Raw genomic sequence first — 13,799 nt, forward strand, 5'->3', positions numbered from 1 at the left:
TTCATCTCCTTCTTCTCAAAGTGCCCGGCACAATTACCCTCAACCCCCCCAACACCGAAGGTGCTTGGGGATAGCTTATTAAATGGAATATAGCACAGCAGGAGATGACCCTCTGGACACTCAGAGGCTGTTCTTCCCAGGGCCGACAGGAAGCACAGTCTGTTGAGACTGCAGGGTTATAAAGCAAGAGGAAGCAACATTTGCTCAGCTCACAGAAGCAGCAGCACAAATGGCCAATAAACATATGAAAAGATGTCCAACCTCACTTATTATCTGGGAAATGCCAATTAAAATCATAACAAGATAGTGTTTTTCCCACCCATTAGATAAGCAAAATATTGATGTTGGCGCAGGTGAAAACCTCCTCATACCCTGTTTACAGGAGCCTCAGTTGGCACTAACCTTTTTGGAGGACAATTTGGCAGACTATAAAATGCAAAATACACATTCCTTTCAACCCAGCATTTCTCTTTCTAGGCATCTGAGAGAAACAGATGCACAAAGAGATATGACCAAGGATGTTCACTGCTGTGGTGCTTATGCAGTAAAATATTGTAAACCACACAAATGTCCACCAATAAGAGAATGGTTAAATAAAATCATGGTAATCCATACGGTGGAAGAGAACAGTAATTACGTGGCTTGATTGCCCAGACTTATCGTAAGTGAAAAACCAAGCTGTAAAATGAAACTATAGTGTGGTTCTATTTATATAAAAAAGGAAAAGAGAAAAAAGCAACTGTGAAGCAAAATTATAAATTTACACACACACATAGATGGATAGAGACAGCACCAGATACTTCTGGTAGGGGAATTAAAGTCACTGGGGAGGGATGGCTGTTTTTTTTTAAAGAATGTATTTGTGTAATACTTACATAAAATCAGTTTTAAAGAATTATGCATGTCCTATTACATTCTAACCCTGTGCTGTACATGGTATATATCCCTTACTAACTCACACAACTCTGAGATTAGAAGTAGTCATCCATTCATTCAGCAAACCTTTACAGAGTACCTCCTGCACGGCAAGCCCTGGGGGCAGTGGCGCCCAGAGGGCCTGTGCTGAACAAGCTCAGGTTGGGCAGAAGCAGGAAACAAACTGGTGAGTGGGGTTCCATGAAGATGAGATGCACACAGGGCAGCAGAGTACAGCCAAAGCCTACAAACAGCGCAGGGACCTAAGCTTGAGGGGCGGGAATGGTGGCTGGGGAGGTGGGCGGGGATGGGGTGGTTAAGTGATGCTGAAGGTCCCGGGTCCAGTGAGTAGACAAGTTGGCACCGGGACTCACTTCCAGGAAGGCGAAGGCTGTGTTGCCTGTGGGAAGAGAAGGGGGCTCTGAGTGCAGGAGGGAGAAGGGAGGAGAGAACAGACTGAAATATGTGGACCAGAGATTACTGTTGCCTGTGTGCATGTTAAGTCGCTTTAGTCGTGTCTGACTCTTTTTCAAACCCATGGACTGTAGCCCACCAGGATCCACTGTCCATGGAATTATCCAGGCAAGAATACTGGAGTGGGCTGCCATTTCCTCCACCAGGGGATCTTCCTGACCCAGGGATCTAACCCAAATCTCTTACATCTCCTGCATTGGCAGGTGGGCTCTTTACCACTAGCACCACCTGGGAAGTCCCTGATTACTTGTTATCAGTATTTAATACATATTAAACATCTAGTTTAATAGAACTGTGGACAGAAGTTCGTGACATTGTACAGGAAACAGGGATCAAGACCATCCCCATGGAAAAGAAATGCAAAAAGGCAAAATGGTTGTCTGAGGAGGCCTTACAAATAGCTGTGATAAGAAGAGAAGTGAAAAGCAAAGGAGAAAAGGAAAGATATTCCCCTTGGAATGCAGAGTTCCAAAGAATAGCCAGGAGAGATAAGAAAGCATTCCTCAGCGATCAATGCAAAGAAATAGAGGAAAACAACAGAATGGGAAAGACTAGAGATCTCTTCAAGAAAATTAGAGATATCAAGGGAACATTTCAGGCAAAGATGGGTTCAATAAAGGACAGAAATGGTATGGACCTAACAGAAGCAGAACAGGTGGCAAGAATACACAGAAGAACTGTACAAAAAAGATCTTCATGAGCCAGATAATCACAATGGTGTGATCACTCACCTAGAGCCAGACACCCTGGAATGTGAATTCAAGTGGGCCTTAGAAAGCATCTCTACGAACAAAGCTAGTGGATGTGATGGAATTCCAGTTGAGCTATTTCAAATCCTGAAAGATGATGCTGTGAAAGTGCTGCACTCAATATGCCAGCAAATTTAGAAAACTCAGCAGTGGCAACAGGACTGGAAAAGGTCAGTTTTCATTCCAGTCCCTAAGAAAGGCAATCCCAAAGAATGCTCAAACTACCACACAATTGCACTCATCTCACACGCTAGTAAAGTAATGCTCAAAATTCTCCAAGCCAGGCTTCAGCAATACGTGAATCGAGAACTTCCAGATGTTCAAGCTGGTTTTAGCAAAGGCAGAGGAACCAGAGATCAAATTGCCAATATCCGCTGGATCATTGAAAAAGCAAGAGAGTTCCAGAAAAACATCTATTTCTGCTTTATTGACTACGCCAAAGCCTTCGACTGTGTGGATCACAATAAACTGTGGAAAATTCTGAATGAGATGGGAATACCAGACCACCTGACCTGTCTCTTGAGAAACCTGTATGCAGGTCAGGAAGCAACAGTTAGAACTGGACATGGAACAACAGACTGGTTCCAAATTGGAAAAGGAGTATGTCAAGGCTGTATATTGTCACCCTGCTTATTTAACTTATATGCAGAGTACATCATGAGAAACGCTGGGCTGGAAGAAGCACAAGCTGGAATCAAGATTGCTGGGAGAAATATCAATAACCTCAGATATGCAGATGACACCACCCTTATGGCAGAGAGTAAAGAGGAACTGAAAAGCCTCTTAATGAAAGTGAAAGAGGAGAGTGAAAAAGTTGGCTTAAAGCTTAACTTTCAGAAAACTAAGATCATGGCATCTGGTCCCATCAGCTCATGGGAAATAGATGGGGAGACAGTGGAAACAGTGTCAGACTTTTTTTTTTTTGGGCTCCAAAATCATTGCGGATGGTGACTGCAGCCATGAAATTAAAAGACACTTACTCCTTGGAAGGAAAGTTATGACCAACCTAGACAGCATATTAAAAAGCAGAGACATTACTTTGCCAACAAAGGTTCATTTGGTCAAGGCTATGGTTTTTCCAGTGGTCATGTATGGATGTGAGAGTTGGACTGTGAAGAAAGCTGAGTGCCGAAAAATTGATGCTTTTGAACTGTGGTGTTGGAGAAGACTCTTGAGAGTCCCTTGGACTGCAAGGAGATCCAACCAGTCCATCCGAAAGGAGATCAGTCCTGGGTGTTCATTGGAAGGACTGATGCTGAAGCTGAAACTCCAACACTTTGGCCACCTCCTGTGAAGAGCTGACTCATTGGAAAAGACCCTGATGCTAGGAATGATTGGGGGCAGGAGGAGAAGGGGATGATAGAGGATGGGATGGCTAGATGGCATCACCGACTCGATGGGCATGAATTTGAGTAAACTCCGGGAGTTGGTGATGGATAGGGAGGCCTGGCGTGCTGCGATTCATGGGGTCGCAAAGAGTCGGACACGACTGAGTGACTGAACTGAACTGAAACATCTAGTAAATCTGAGGATGCAGGAGTCCCTCCATTTGGGTTGGAAGCCAGGAAAGAGGCAAGATTTTAGAACAGCAGGACATGGTTTCCTGACCCTGAAGAAATTTAGAGTCGGTTGGAGCGAAGACACTAAAGAGAGTCATAACATCACCTGGCTATAACCGCATCCTAACACCACCAGCACTGACACACACAGGGAGCCCACATGCCGTCTGGCTTGATGACAGTTCCAGCCGCTTGGCCAGGCCTCTGCCTCGGACTCGTAAGGGTTAGTGAGGTAACACCTGTGAAAAAGCCCTTCCTAAGCCTAAAGTGCTCCTTCAGGCCACACTGTTCTGAAAACAGTCAGAAAGAAGAGTTTGGAACTGCCCTCCTTTGGAGGACGGTGCCTCTCGTCTCTTCTCCCCACTCCCTGCCCTGGGCTAGTTCTGCCAGGCCAAGGTAGGTTCTCCTTGGCTCAAGCACAGTGGAGACCCAGTGGGGACAGCAGGAATGCGGGATGGAGGAGACTCAGACACCGCCTTACCCGTGGGAGCCTGCCCTCAGTCCCCCAGCCCCACACTATTCTCCGGGTACACTTGTCAGCACCCCCAGAAACCAATGGCCTGGGTCTGAGCTCCCTGAGAAGTTGTCTCATATTTACCCCCCTCCCAACTGCTTAGCCAACCAACGGCTATTCACAGAGCCTGTTCTCCCTGCCCAATTATCAGGTTTAGCCTAACTGGGGAAGACATAACATGTAAGAGTTAGTGAAAAATACTCTATGAAATATAACTGACTGCTAAACCCAACAATATTAACAGTAAGGACTACAGGAGTGCAGAGAAGGGAAGAGGGCAGTGTGGACGGGGGAGATCCCAGAGAGCTTCTTGGACGAGGCAGCAGCTCTGGAACTCAACCCTGAAGAATGAATAGGGGAAAAGTATAGCAGAAACAAAAGCAGGAAGGAAGTGGAAAGGGGAGACCGGTCTCTCACAGGGACTGTCCTATAAGAGCATGGTAGTGGGGGGTTCAGGGGGTGGAGCCATTGTGGAGGTCACAGTGAGGGTCAAAGTTTTGAGAAACAGCCAGAGGATTTCTGACATGATAGGGAGATAATGGAGAGTTGTTGCTGGTTCTATTGCAGGGCCTGGTCACGACTAAGGCAGAAGTTAATCCTTACAAGGACGAGTACACAGGTGCAGAGAATAGGAGATGGGACAGACAAACAAGAGCATCCCAGCTCGGGCAGGAATCCCCACTTCAGCCTTGGCAGAGGGGTTGGAAATGCCCCATTTTTCTCATCCAATTATTTTAAATTTCATTTATTTTGTGATATTCGAAGTCTTCTTAATTTCTTTTTTTTTTTTTTTTAAGCTTAAGGTGGCAGGTAATCTCAGATGGTAAAGAGCAGACCTCACAGTGTGGAGTGACCAGGGAGGTCATGGGAAAAGAAAATTAAGCTGAGGGGGATATTTTGAGGGTAGAAGGCTCTACAGGTGAGGCACGTGGACCAGGGGCAGACTGGGGTCAGGTGAAGCCCCACAGCCTTCACACAAGCCCAGTTCCCCAGCCATCCTCCTGCGGCCCTGAGCCCGCATCCTGTGCTCCTTCATCCACCACCATGGACCTCCATTCCCGAAAAGACCACACAGTCTTGTGCCTCTGAACTTCTGCACATGCTGTAAGTCTCTTTCTACCTCGTCTTTCCTCCCCTTTCCCTAAATTCAAGTTCATCCTTTAAAAGCCAAAAGCCACCTCTTGCTGATGCAAAGGTGACCCCAGGCAGAATTAGTCTTAAGTTCCTTGGCGATGCTCTGCCTGAGGTGCCCGATCCCTCACCCTGAGTTTTAGTTGGGGGACTTCCCTGGTGGTCCAGTGGTTAGGACTCTGTGCTTCCACCACAGGGGAATGGTATCAATCAATCCCTGGTTGGGAACTAAGATCCCACATGCCACGTGGCGCAGCCAAAAAAAATTTTTTTTAATAAATTTTAGTGGCAATTTTAAAATTGAGAAAATGTATCTATTATCTTACTTTTCCCTGTGAGTTGAGAAAAGACTGCCTTTTTTTTTTTTTAATTGCAACTGAAGGCAGGCCTCCATAAGGGTTCTTCAAGTACAGTTTGAGAATCACCAAATTTCTGGGATCCCTTCAAGTGTAAAAGTTATTATATCTAGCCTCTGGCCCCAGGGCTAAAGGAAAGTAGAAGCACAGACCCCACATAATGAGTAGTTAAAAAGCAAAACCCCTCCCACCGATCACAGAGGAATAGCCCCAAGTCCTGAACAAAATTTCCATCCCAAAGACCACACTTAAATGGAGACCTTGCAGAGGTTGTCCCTTTTCCAGGCTCTTCCAGAAGAGAAATTTCTGCCTTCCTGGATCCCAGAGGAAATGGAAATAATCAAGTAGCCACCACCCTCTCTCTTTCCCGCCTGGTTCGGAACTTTCTCTAGAGCAAGCTCTCACACAATGCACACAGGATAACACCCTCCTTTGTAGGCCTGGGGTAAAGACCAGTGAGTGAAGGGGAAAGGCCCCAGGTGGTGGCAATTCATGGCGAGTCCCTTCCCTTCCTGGCACCAGCTGGTCAGCACGCTTTCTCTCTGCTCATCAGACACACAGGAGGGCAGTCTCCCAGTGGTTGCTCGGGGGACTGCTTTCGCCCCTTGGTCTCCACCGCCTCACTGCCTCTCGCTGCTGAAGCCCTGGCCTGGCTGTCTCCCTCCTGATCCGCATGGAAGCCTCTCTCAGAAAAGTCACCGGCTGCCTCCAGATGGGCAGGTGCAAACAGCCTCTCTCAACTCAGCCTCCACAGGGCAGGGTGGTCACTGCCTCTGGAAAAGCTTCTTTCCTTTCTGAGACGCGGCTCTTCCTCCCAGGCCCCTTCTCAGTACGGCTACTGCCACTGCCCCTACCTCATGCGGCCGTAACTGTAGGGTTTCTGTGGACCAAGTCCCAGGATGCGTCTCAGTTCTCTCCAGTCTCCTAGGTGAGCTCATCAGTGTTTGTGGTTCTATGCCTTCCCACCTTGCATCTGCAGCCTGGATCTCCCTCCGCTCTGGGATCCGGGCACCTTAGCATCTCAGACTAAACACTTGCTTCCCTTCCGCCCCAAACCCATTCCTCCTCTAGTCTTCCCACCTGAGGAAGCAGCACACCCATCACCCGGGTGTTCAAGCCAAACCCCTGTGGGCCATGTGTCCATCCTCTCCCCTCCCACATCCTTCCCAACAGTTAGCAAGCCCAGATCTGTCCCTCCCCTTCACCATTGCTGCTCCTTTAATCTACATCGAATCACTCCTCTGCACAGAAACCTTCAGGGGCTGCCCAGGATACTCAGTGTTAAACCAGCTTTCAGCCCAGATCTCAAGGCTCTGTATGATCGGCCTCTGCTTACCTCCCCTCACCGCCTCTCGTCTGGCCCCACTCTCTCACCCGCTTGGTTCACTCTGAGAAGACCGGTCTTTTACACAAACAAGTCAGGGCCTCGCTTGTGCTGTTTCCTCTGCCTAGAATATTCTCCCCCTCCCCGCAACTCACAGAGTCAGCTCTTTTATTCCTTCAGGTCTCAACTTCAATGCCGCCTTCTCCAAGAAGCCTCTCTGCACCACCCTACCTAAAGCAGGCCTTTGTTACCCTCTATTTCAGCTCTTGTTTACTTGTTTGCTGTCCATCTCCCCCATTACAATGTCAGCTCCATGAGGGCAGGAACTGTACGTGCACAAGGCCTAGACACTGCCTGCTTGCATGGTGAGTGTCCAGTAACATTTGTGGAAACAACAAAGGACGCGCAGTCACTGCCTAGGGAGCCAGCAGTTCCCTGTAAGTGTGAGAGGTTAACCTGAAGTGGAAGGGGAAACTGAGGCTCAGCCAGGGCCTGACAACAGCCGCAGACGGTGGCTGAAGCTAACTTCCGGTTTCCCGGTTCTGTGGGACGGGCTGGGGCCCAGGCCAGAGAAGGCACCTCACCTCCCTTTTCCAGCGTGCCAGCCACTCGTCCCGCTTGCGCTTGCTGATGTAGTAGGGGTCCCCCGCCTGGAAGGTGAGCCGCGGCATGGGCCGCTGGCGGAGGCTGGACTCCCAGCCCAGGCCACCCCGCAGCCGGCCCCGGGAGCCCTAGGACAGAGAGACGACAGACAGACCGGCATTAAGGTGGGCATGGACAGCCCTGCTGCAGGGTCGCTCCTCCTGGAGGGGAAACCAAGGAGGCACTCACCTCGTACAGAACACAGGAGCTCTGACTCCTGGCCGGAGATGCCGGCCCTGGAGTGCGGGACAAGCCCCTGCCTGGGGGGAGGAGTGAGGGATTGGCGGCAGGATGTGGGGCAGGACAAAAAGCAGGAGGGGAAGTGCTTGGTCTCGGAGTGGGGACCAGCTGGCTGCCTCGCTGGGGGCCTTCCAACCTCCATACCCACTTCCTCTGCTCCTCACGGAGGGACAAGTACAGAAGGGGCCAGGGGCCACCTCGGGCTCCCCTCACACACACTCGCCACAGTCGGTCAGAGCGGTGGCTTTCTTCTCCTAGAATCAGGATCCACAGAGCCCCTGGGGGGTGAGGAAAACACTTGCCTCCATTTTCATGGATTCGATGTTGGTCTCCTTCTGTTCTTTGCCTGTGGAGAGGGAAGAACAAAGGGACTGTCGGCAGAGTTACAGGAGTGGCTCAGAGGCCTCACCTTGTGCCTGGGGTCCCTGCCTCGGGGATAGGGTTTCTCCAACCATTTGGTCGCGCCTATGTCAAACCTGATGGCCTACTGTGTGCCGGGCATCATATCATGCTGGCCCCAGGACTCAGAGCGCAGCCAGGGCAGAAAAAGGACCTGGGCAGGGTTGGAGGCCCAAACCCAAAGGAACAACAGAAGAGCCAGGGCTGTGGTTTCTGGCCCATGGAGTGAGGCAGGCACACAGAAGGGTTTGGAAAGAGCCCCTTTGGCTACTCCCAGTCAAAAGAGCTCAATTACTGGAGGGGAGGCCAGACTGCATGGTGTGAGGTGTGACAAAGATGCTCTGGGGGTGGGAGGATGGGGGCAGAGGGGAACTGGAGCAAGACTACTGAAGCAACTTCGTCTCTTTGAGACTAAGTTTCCTCATGTGGAAAATAAAGATGCTGGAAATGGTTTCTAAGGTGCTCCTGCAGTTCTCAACACTGTGCTTCTACCGTGAATATCTGCCTCTGTACCCCATTCTCAGGTCCCTGAGTTCCGTCTTTATTCTAGAAGCTTTGGATTCCCACTCTCTGCACAGTCGTTCTGTAATCTCTCCCAGCCTTTTCCTCGTTGAGTATAGGTACATAACCCTGCTAATGCTTCAGACAGCATTTCCCTGCTCCTCTTTCCTTCCGTTCCTCAGTTGGCCCCGACTCCAGTTCCTGGAAGGGAAGGCTCCCCTGGGGGGCTGAAGCCCCAGCAGTACAGCCTTTAAAGGTGGGGGGCAGGGGAGGCCTTATCCTCTCCTGTCCTTCTCCAGGTCCCAAGCTCCAGAAGGTCCTGGATCCCCTACGCTGGTCCGGTTCCTCACTGGCACACTCCGGAGTCTGCAGCCCTGCCTGGCTGTGGGTTGGGTTAATTATGCCTTCCAGCTTCCTGCTGGAGACTGGGGGTGCTGAGGCGGGGAGGCTGGGGTGTGTGTGTGGGGGGGGCGGGATGAGCCTCCTCTCACCTGGGCCCCAGAACTCCTTTGTCTGAAGCCAAGATTACTGAGCTTGGCCCCAAAGCAGGAAGGTCACTAAGGCTGGCTCAAGGTCACTTGGCAGGCGGGGGGTGGGGGGGTTGTGGGCGGTGTGAAGGGGAGACAAAGAGCCCAAACGGAAAAAACAGCCCTTCTTGCATCTCCTGGCTGAGAGGCGGAAACCAGCCACAGCACTGAAGGTCTCTGAATCCCCAAACCCCTGAAGAGGCTATTTCTTTCCCCTTCTCTCATTCACCGAGGGAGACCTGGAGCCCGGGGACAGGGCAGGTAGGCCTGCACCTGCGGGTTTGCTGGGAGGTGTGGACCCCGCGGTGCCAGGTGCCCAGGGCGCCAGGAGGAAGCGGGGGCGCGTGTTAACTCGCCAGCGCTGTGTACACAGCAGGCCTTTTAAGGTACGTCTCACCGGACTTTCCCTGTCGCTTCCTCGTGCTTCCTTTAGGCCCTCTAGCCTCACCACTGCCAGCCCCCCCCACCCCCAACTGTTTCTCGCGCCTTCTGGGGCAGGGCTCCCCCTCCCGCCCGCCCGCTCCGGGCCTCCCTCCTTCCCCGGGTCCCGCCCCCCAATTTCTCTCAGACCCCCGCGTTCCACCCGGCGAGGCTTTGGGCCGGCCAGGAGGGGGCGCCCACCCTCGGATCACGCGGCGCCTGGGACCTTTCTTCCGGGGGACCCTCCTTGGCTTTTGGCTTGTGGGGAATCCTCTGTTCGCTAGAATTAACGAGAATCGGGGCTGAAAGGAATTGTCCAGATGATGGAGTACTTGTCTTGCCCTTCGAGGGGGAAACTGAGGCGCGCGGGGCTCGGGGGAGCGGGTTGTGGAGCGGAGGGACTTACTACCAGAGCTGAGATCCAATTTCAGGGCTCCTGACTCCCAAGCCGGCTATTTCCTCTTTACATCGCACCGCCCTGAGGCTCCCCTCTTCCTCCTTCCCCAGCCCCCATGCTCCCCGAAACAGAACTACTTTTCCTCATGCGGTTTCCAACTGGCTTCTTTCTGGAATGTTCTCCCTGACAGATTCCGCGCATGCCCACTTGAGTGATATCGCACACACACTTTCCAGCCCGGCCCAGCAAAACAACCAACTGGGCTGCTTCAGAATGCAGCACTTGTCCTGAGTCAGGGGGTGGTCAGCTGCTCTCTGGACACTCCCTCTGCCGTCCATCTGCTCCCTGCCCAGACCCAGGGTCGAAGGCTGGGCCAGGTGGCTGTGTCTTCCAGGATGGCCCTGGCAGGCTTGGACATAACCCTGGGGCATCTCAGGTCCTGGGGGCAGGGGAGGTCAGAGTGCTTCTAACACTTACCTGCTGGTCTGAGGCTATACTCTGCCAGGGGGTCACCCCCAATTCCCTTTAAAATGAACCAAAATCCCAATGACAGGACTGAGGTCAGGCTGGCCTCAGAGGGTAGTTACTAGCCCAGTACTAGTGTGTCAGTCTAAGCAGAGAGAAGCTCTGTGCTGACCCTCATCTGGCCCTTCACCAGGTTGTATAATCTCAGTAACTAACTTAACCTGTCTGAACCCTCAGTCTCCCCATCTGAAAAATGGGGATAATAAAAGTCTTCCTTAGATGCTCGCAAGGATTAAATGAGAGAATTACATAAAGAGAAGGGCTTCTCAAAGTTTAACATGCCTCAGAATCATGAGGCTCTCTTTCAAATGTAGATTCTGATTCAGTAGGTCTAGGGTGGGGCTGGAGACTCTGCATTTGTAACATGCCAGGTGATGCCAGGAAACGCTGCTGGTCCATGGACCATTTTGAGTAGCAAGAACATGGAACACTCAACACATGGTTAATATTCAGTAAAAAAGAAAGCTACGTTACCATCATTACTACAATCATCATGATGGCCTTAATGCTAGGAGTGCAGGAGCAGTTCCAAGGCCACCTCCTGCCTGTCCAGGTGGCTCTTGTCCTTATTACTCATCATATCCCCTGTTCCTCCTTTCTCCTGGCTGTACTATCAGGATTTGGGGCTCCTACGTGCACACAGGAGGGTGCCCAGGCCAAGATTGCTTTAAAGTCCTCCATGTTTCCTGTGTAGGAAATAATGAGAGGGATTCCGGGAGAGACAGATGGGGCCCCTGAAAAGAGACCTGGGAATGAAGGGAACTGAAAGGAGACCCTGGCCAAGTCACTTTCTCCCTGGGGCCTCAATCTCCTTCCTTCTTGGAACCAAGCAGTTGCATATGCATTCTATGGGGCCGACAGCTGGACCGGTGGCCAAGCCCCCAGTAGGCCACTGCCCACCCCTCTAGGTACCAGCTCACCAGTCTCAGCATCCAGGCGATTCACCGTGACCTTCAGGGATCCCAGCTCTGATCCCTGCCAGCATCTCCACAGCCTCAATAGCTGAGGCCACCCAGGAGTGCTCCAAGGCCAAATTTTGGAGATCAAGGACACACGGGACGTTTTCACCCACTGCACTTTGCACTAAGAGTCTGAGAAGGATCCACTCAACGTGTCAAAGTCCCAAACCCAGGAGTCACCCTGACACCATCTCTGCCCGCCCCCCTCCCGTCCCTGGCACTCATCCACAGCTCTCCAGATCTGCCATCCTCCCCTCGGCGCCTGATTGCTCATCCTGCTTCCCGGCCCCTCTGTTCCATCCCAGGATCCAGATGGCAAAGGGATCTTTTCAAAACGTAAAGCGGATCATGTCACCCCTCGAGAGGGCAGCCTTGAAGCTGCGCTGGCCGTGTCTGCTGTCCCCCTGTCACACACCCTTCTCCCTCCCTCCCCCCATTCCACACATGTGGGTTTCTGTCAGGTCCCTGGATACCCTGCTCCCTCCCACCTGTTCTCACCCCCTCCCTGCACTTCCCCTCCCCTGGTAAACCCCAGCTCATCCTTCTGCTTAGGTGTAACAACCCAGCTTGTCTGGGGCTCCTCTGTTACAGTTCCTGAGAACCATGTTTATTTTCCCTTCGAGAACTTATCTCTGTGTATAAACACACACTTCTAAGTGTGCATTTCTCATTAATGTCCGTCTCTTCAGTGGACTGTTGAGGTCCTCCAGGGCAAGAACCAGGTTTTTGTTCATGATAGTTTCCCCAGATCCCGGCACACATCAAGTAAGTGTTTATAATAAACCCCTATTGACCAACTAGAGAAGTTGCTCCTGAGAACGGAGGACAGGGAAATCCCAAACCGAAAGCAAACTCTCATGAGTTAAGAGCAGCCTCACAGTTCTGGCTCCATCCCAACAGGCAGGAAGGCCTGCCCCAGCCCTAGGCCTCAGCTGGGTGCAAGCTATGACGGGGTCCCAGGAGCTGCCTGTCTGGTGGGCAGGGCCGGTGGGTTCCCAGTTCTGCTCTTGCACATCTGGCCTTTGTAAAGGGAGATGGCGTTTTCTCCCTTTCTTCCTGTTTCAAATCAGGCCAAATGGCCACTCCTCTGCGTGTCAGGACACATCCCCAGAGGTGCTGAGTTCAGGAACGGCCCCCACATCAACCCCACCCCCCAGAACAGCAGGGGGCATGGGAAGGGCACACAGACTCTGAAGCTAGAGACCAAGACGAATGAATTCCGAATCTGCCAATAGGCTTGGGGTCCCTGAGCAAGTCACTGCATCTCATTAAGCCTTGATTTTTTCCCACCTTAAGATGAGGCTCATAATACCTCTTGAAGAAGACTGAGAGAGTAAATAAAACCACAGATGCAGAATGAGTACCTCAGAAAGCCCTTTGCACATGGTGGGAGCATCGTAAATATTAGTTGAATAGTAAATGAATGAAAGATTTTTTTTTTAAATAAATTGGGAAATCTCTTCTGGAGATGCTCTCTACCCTGCATGAATATGAGGTTTGGAAGCATGCGAAATTAAGTCACGCCAATTAATCGATTGACTCACTCCCCATCATGTACTCTTGGAAGGAAGGCATTCTGAAATTAAAATGCACATATGCAAAACAACCTGGCAGGGCCCTGGGAGCATCAAACGTGATAATGTATGAGAAAGCGCTTGGTAAACTGTGAAGCCCTGTACAAATGCTAGTTGTCCTCATTACCAACATGTTTACAGCTCTCTTGGCCCTGAAATCGCTGGCTTAACCTGAAAGAAAAAAGTGGGCAACTTTCCAGGGCTCCAGGGCGAGGCCAAAAAGTCCCTAGAGGAAGAGGTCTGGGCTGGGCAGTGCACACCCCACCCCCACCTGCCCTACCCCTCTCCTACTCCGTCACCACTGAACTTCAGTCCCCTCAGCTGAACTGTGGTGGGCTCAGGACATCTGCACTGGGAAAGGCTGACGGGGCTTATAACACCCACAAGGGCACCTGTTGCCCTCGAGCGCCCAGGCCAGGGGCTTCCAATGTGTGGATCCCTAAGAGCCGCAGGTCTTGTGGACGAGTCAGCAGGCGAGGCCAAGGCTGATGGAAAGCAAGGGCAACAACCAGCCTGTGGGGAGACAGCCATCACCCCAGTTTAGCAACCACTAGCATTCTGCAAACTCACTGTTGTATCAAATCTAGTTTTTT

The 13,799-nt window shown here is 51.4% G+C and overlaps 1 protein-coding gene across 13 annotated transcripts in view; it reads right to left on the bottom strand.

The window, feature by feature from the left end:
* The window catches only part of DNMT3A (DNA methyltransferase 3 alpha), a 111,964-nt gene that overhangs the window by 44,053 nt on the left and 54,112 nt on the right, over positions 1-13,799 (bottom strand). For all 13 annotated transcript variants that reach the window (XR_010662305.1, XR_010662307.1, XR_010662306.1 and 10 more), the window contains exons 5-6: positions 8,207-8,250; positions 7,607-7,753 (exon numbers count right to left, since the gene is read on the bottom strand). Coding sequence is in view for 9 of the 13 variants with exons in the window: in XM_065928688.1 (XP_065784760.1) it covers positions 7,607-7,753; positions 8,207-8,250 (191 nt within the window). In the remaining 4 variants the exon portion in view is untranslated. The remainder of the gene's footprint in view (positions 1-7,606; positions 7,754-8,206; positions 8,251-13,799) is intronic.

Source organism: Muntiacus reevesi, chromosome 3, assembly GCF_963930625.1.
Source record: "Muntiacus reevesi chromosome 3, mMunRee1.1, whole genome shotgun sequence".
Classification (NCBI taxonomy): domain Eukaryota; kingdom Metazoa; phylum Chordata; class Mammalia; order Artiodactyla; family Cervidae; genus Muntiacus; species Muntiacus reevesi.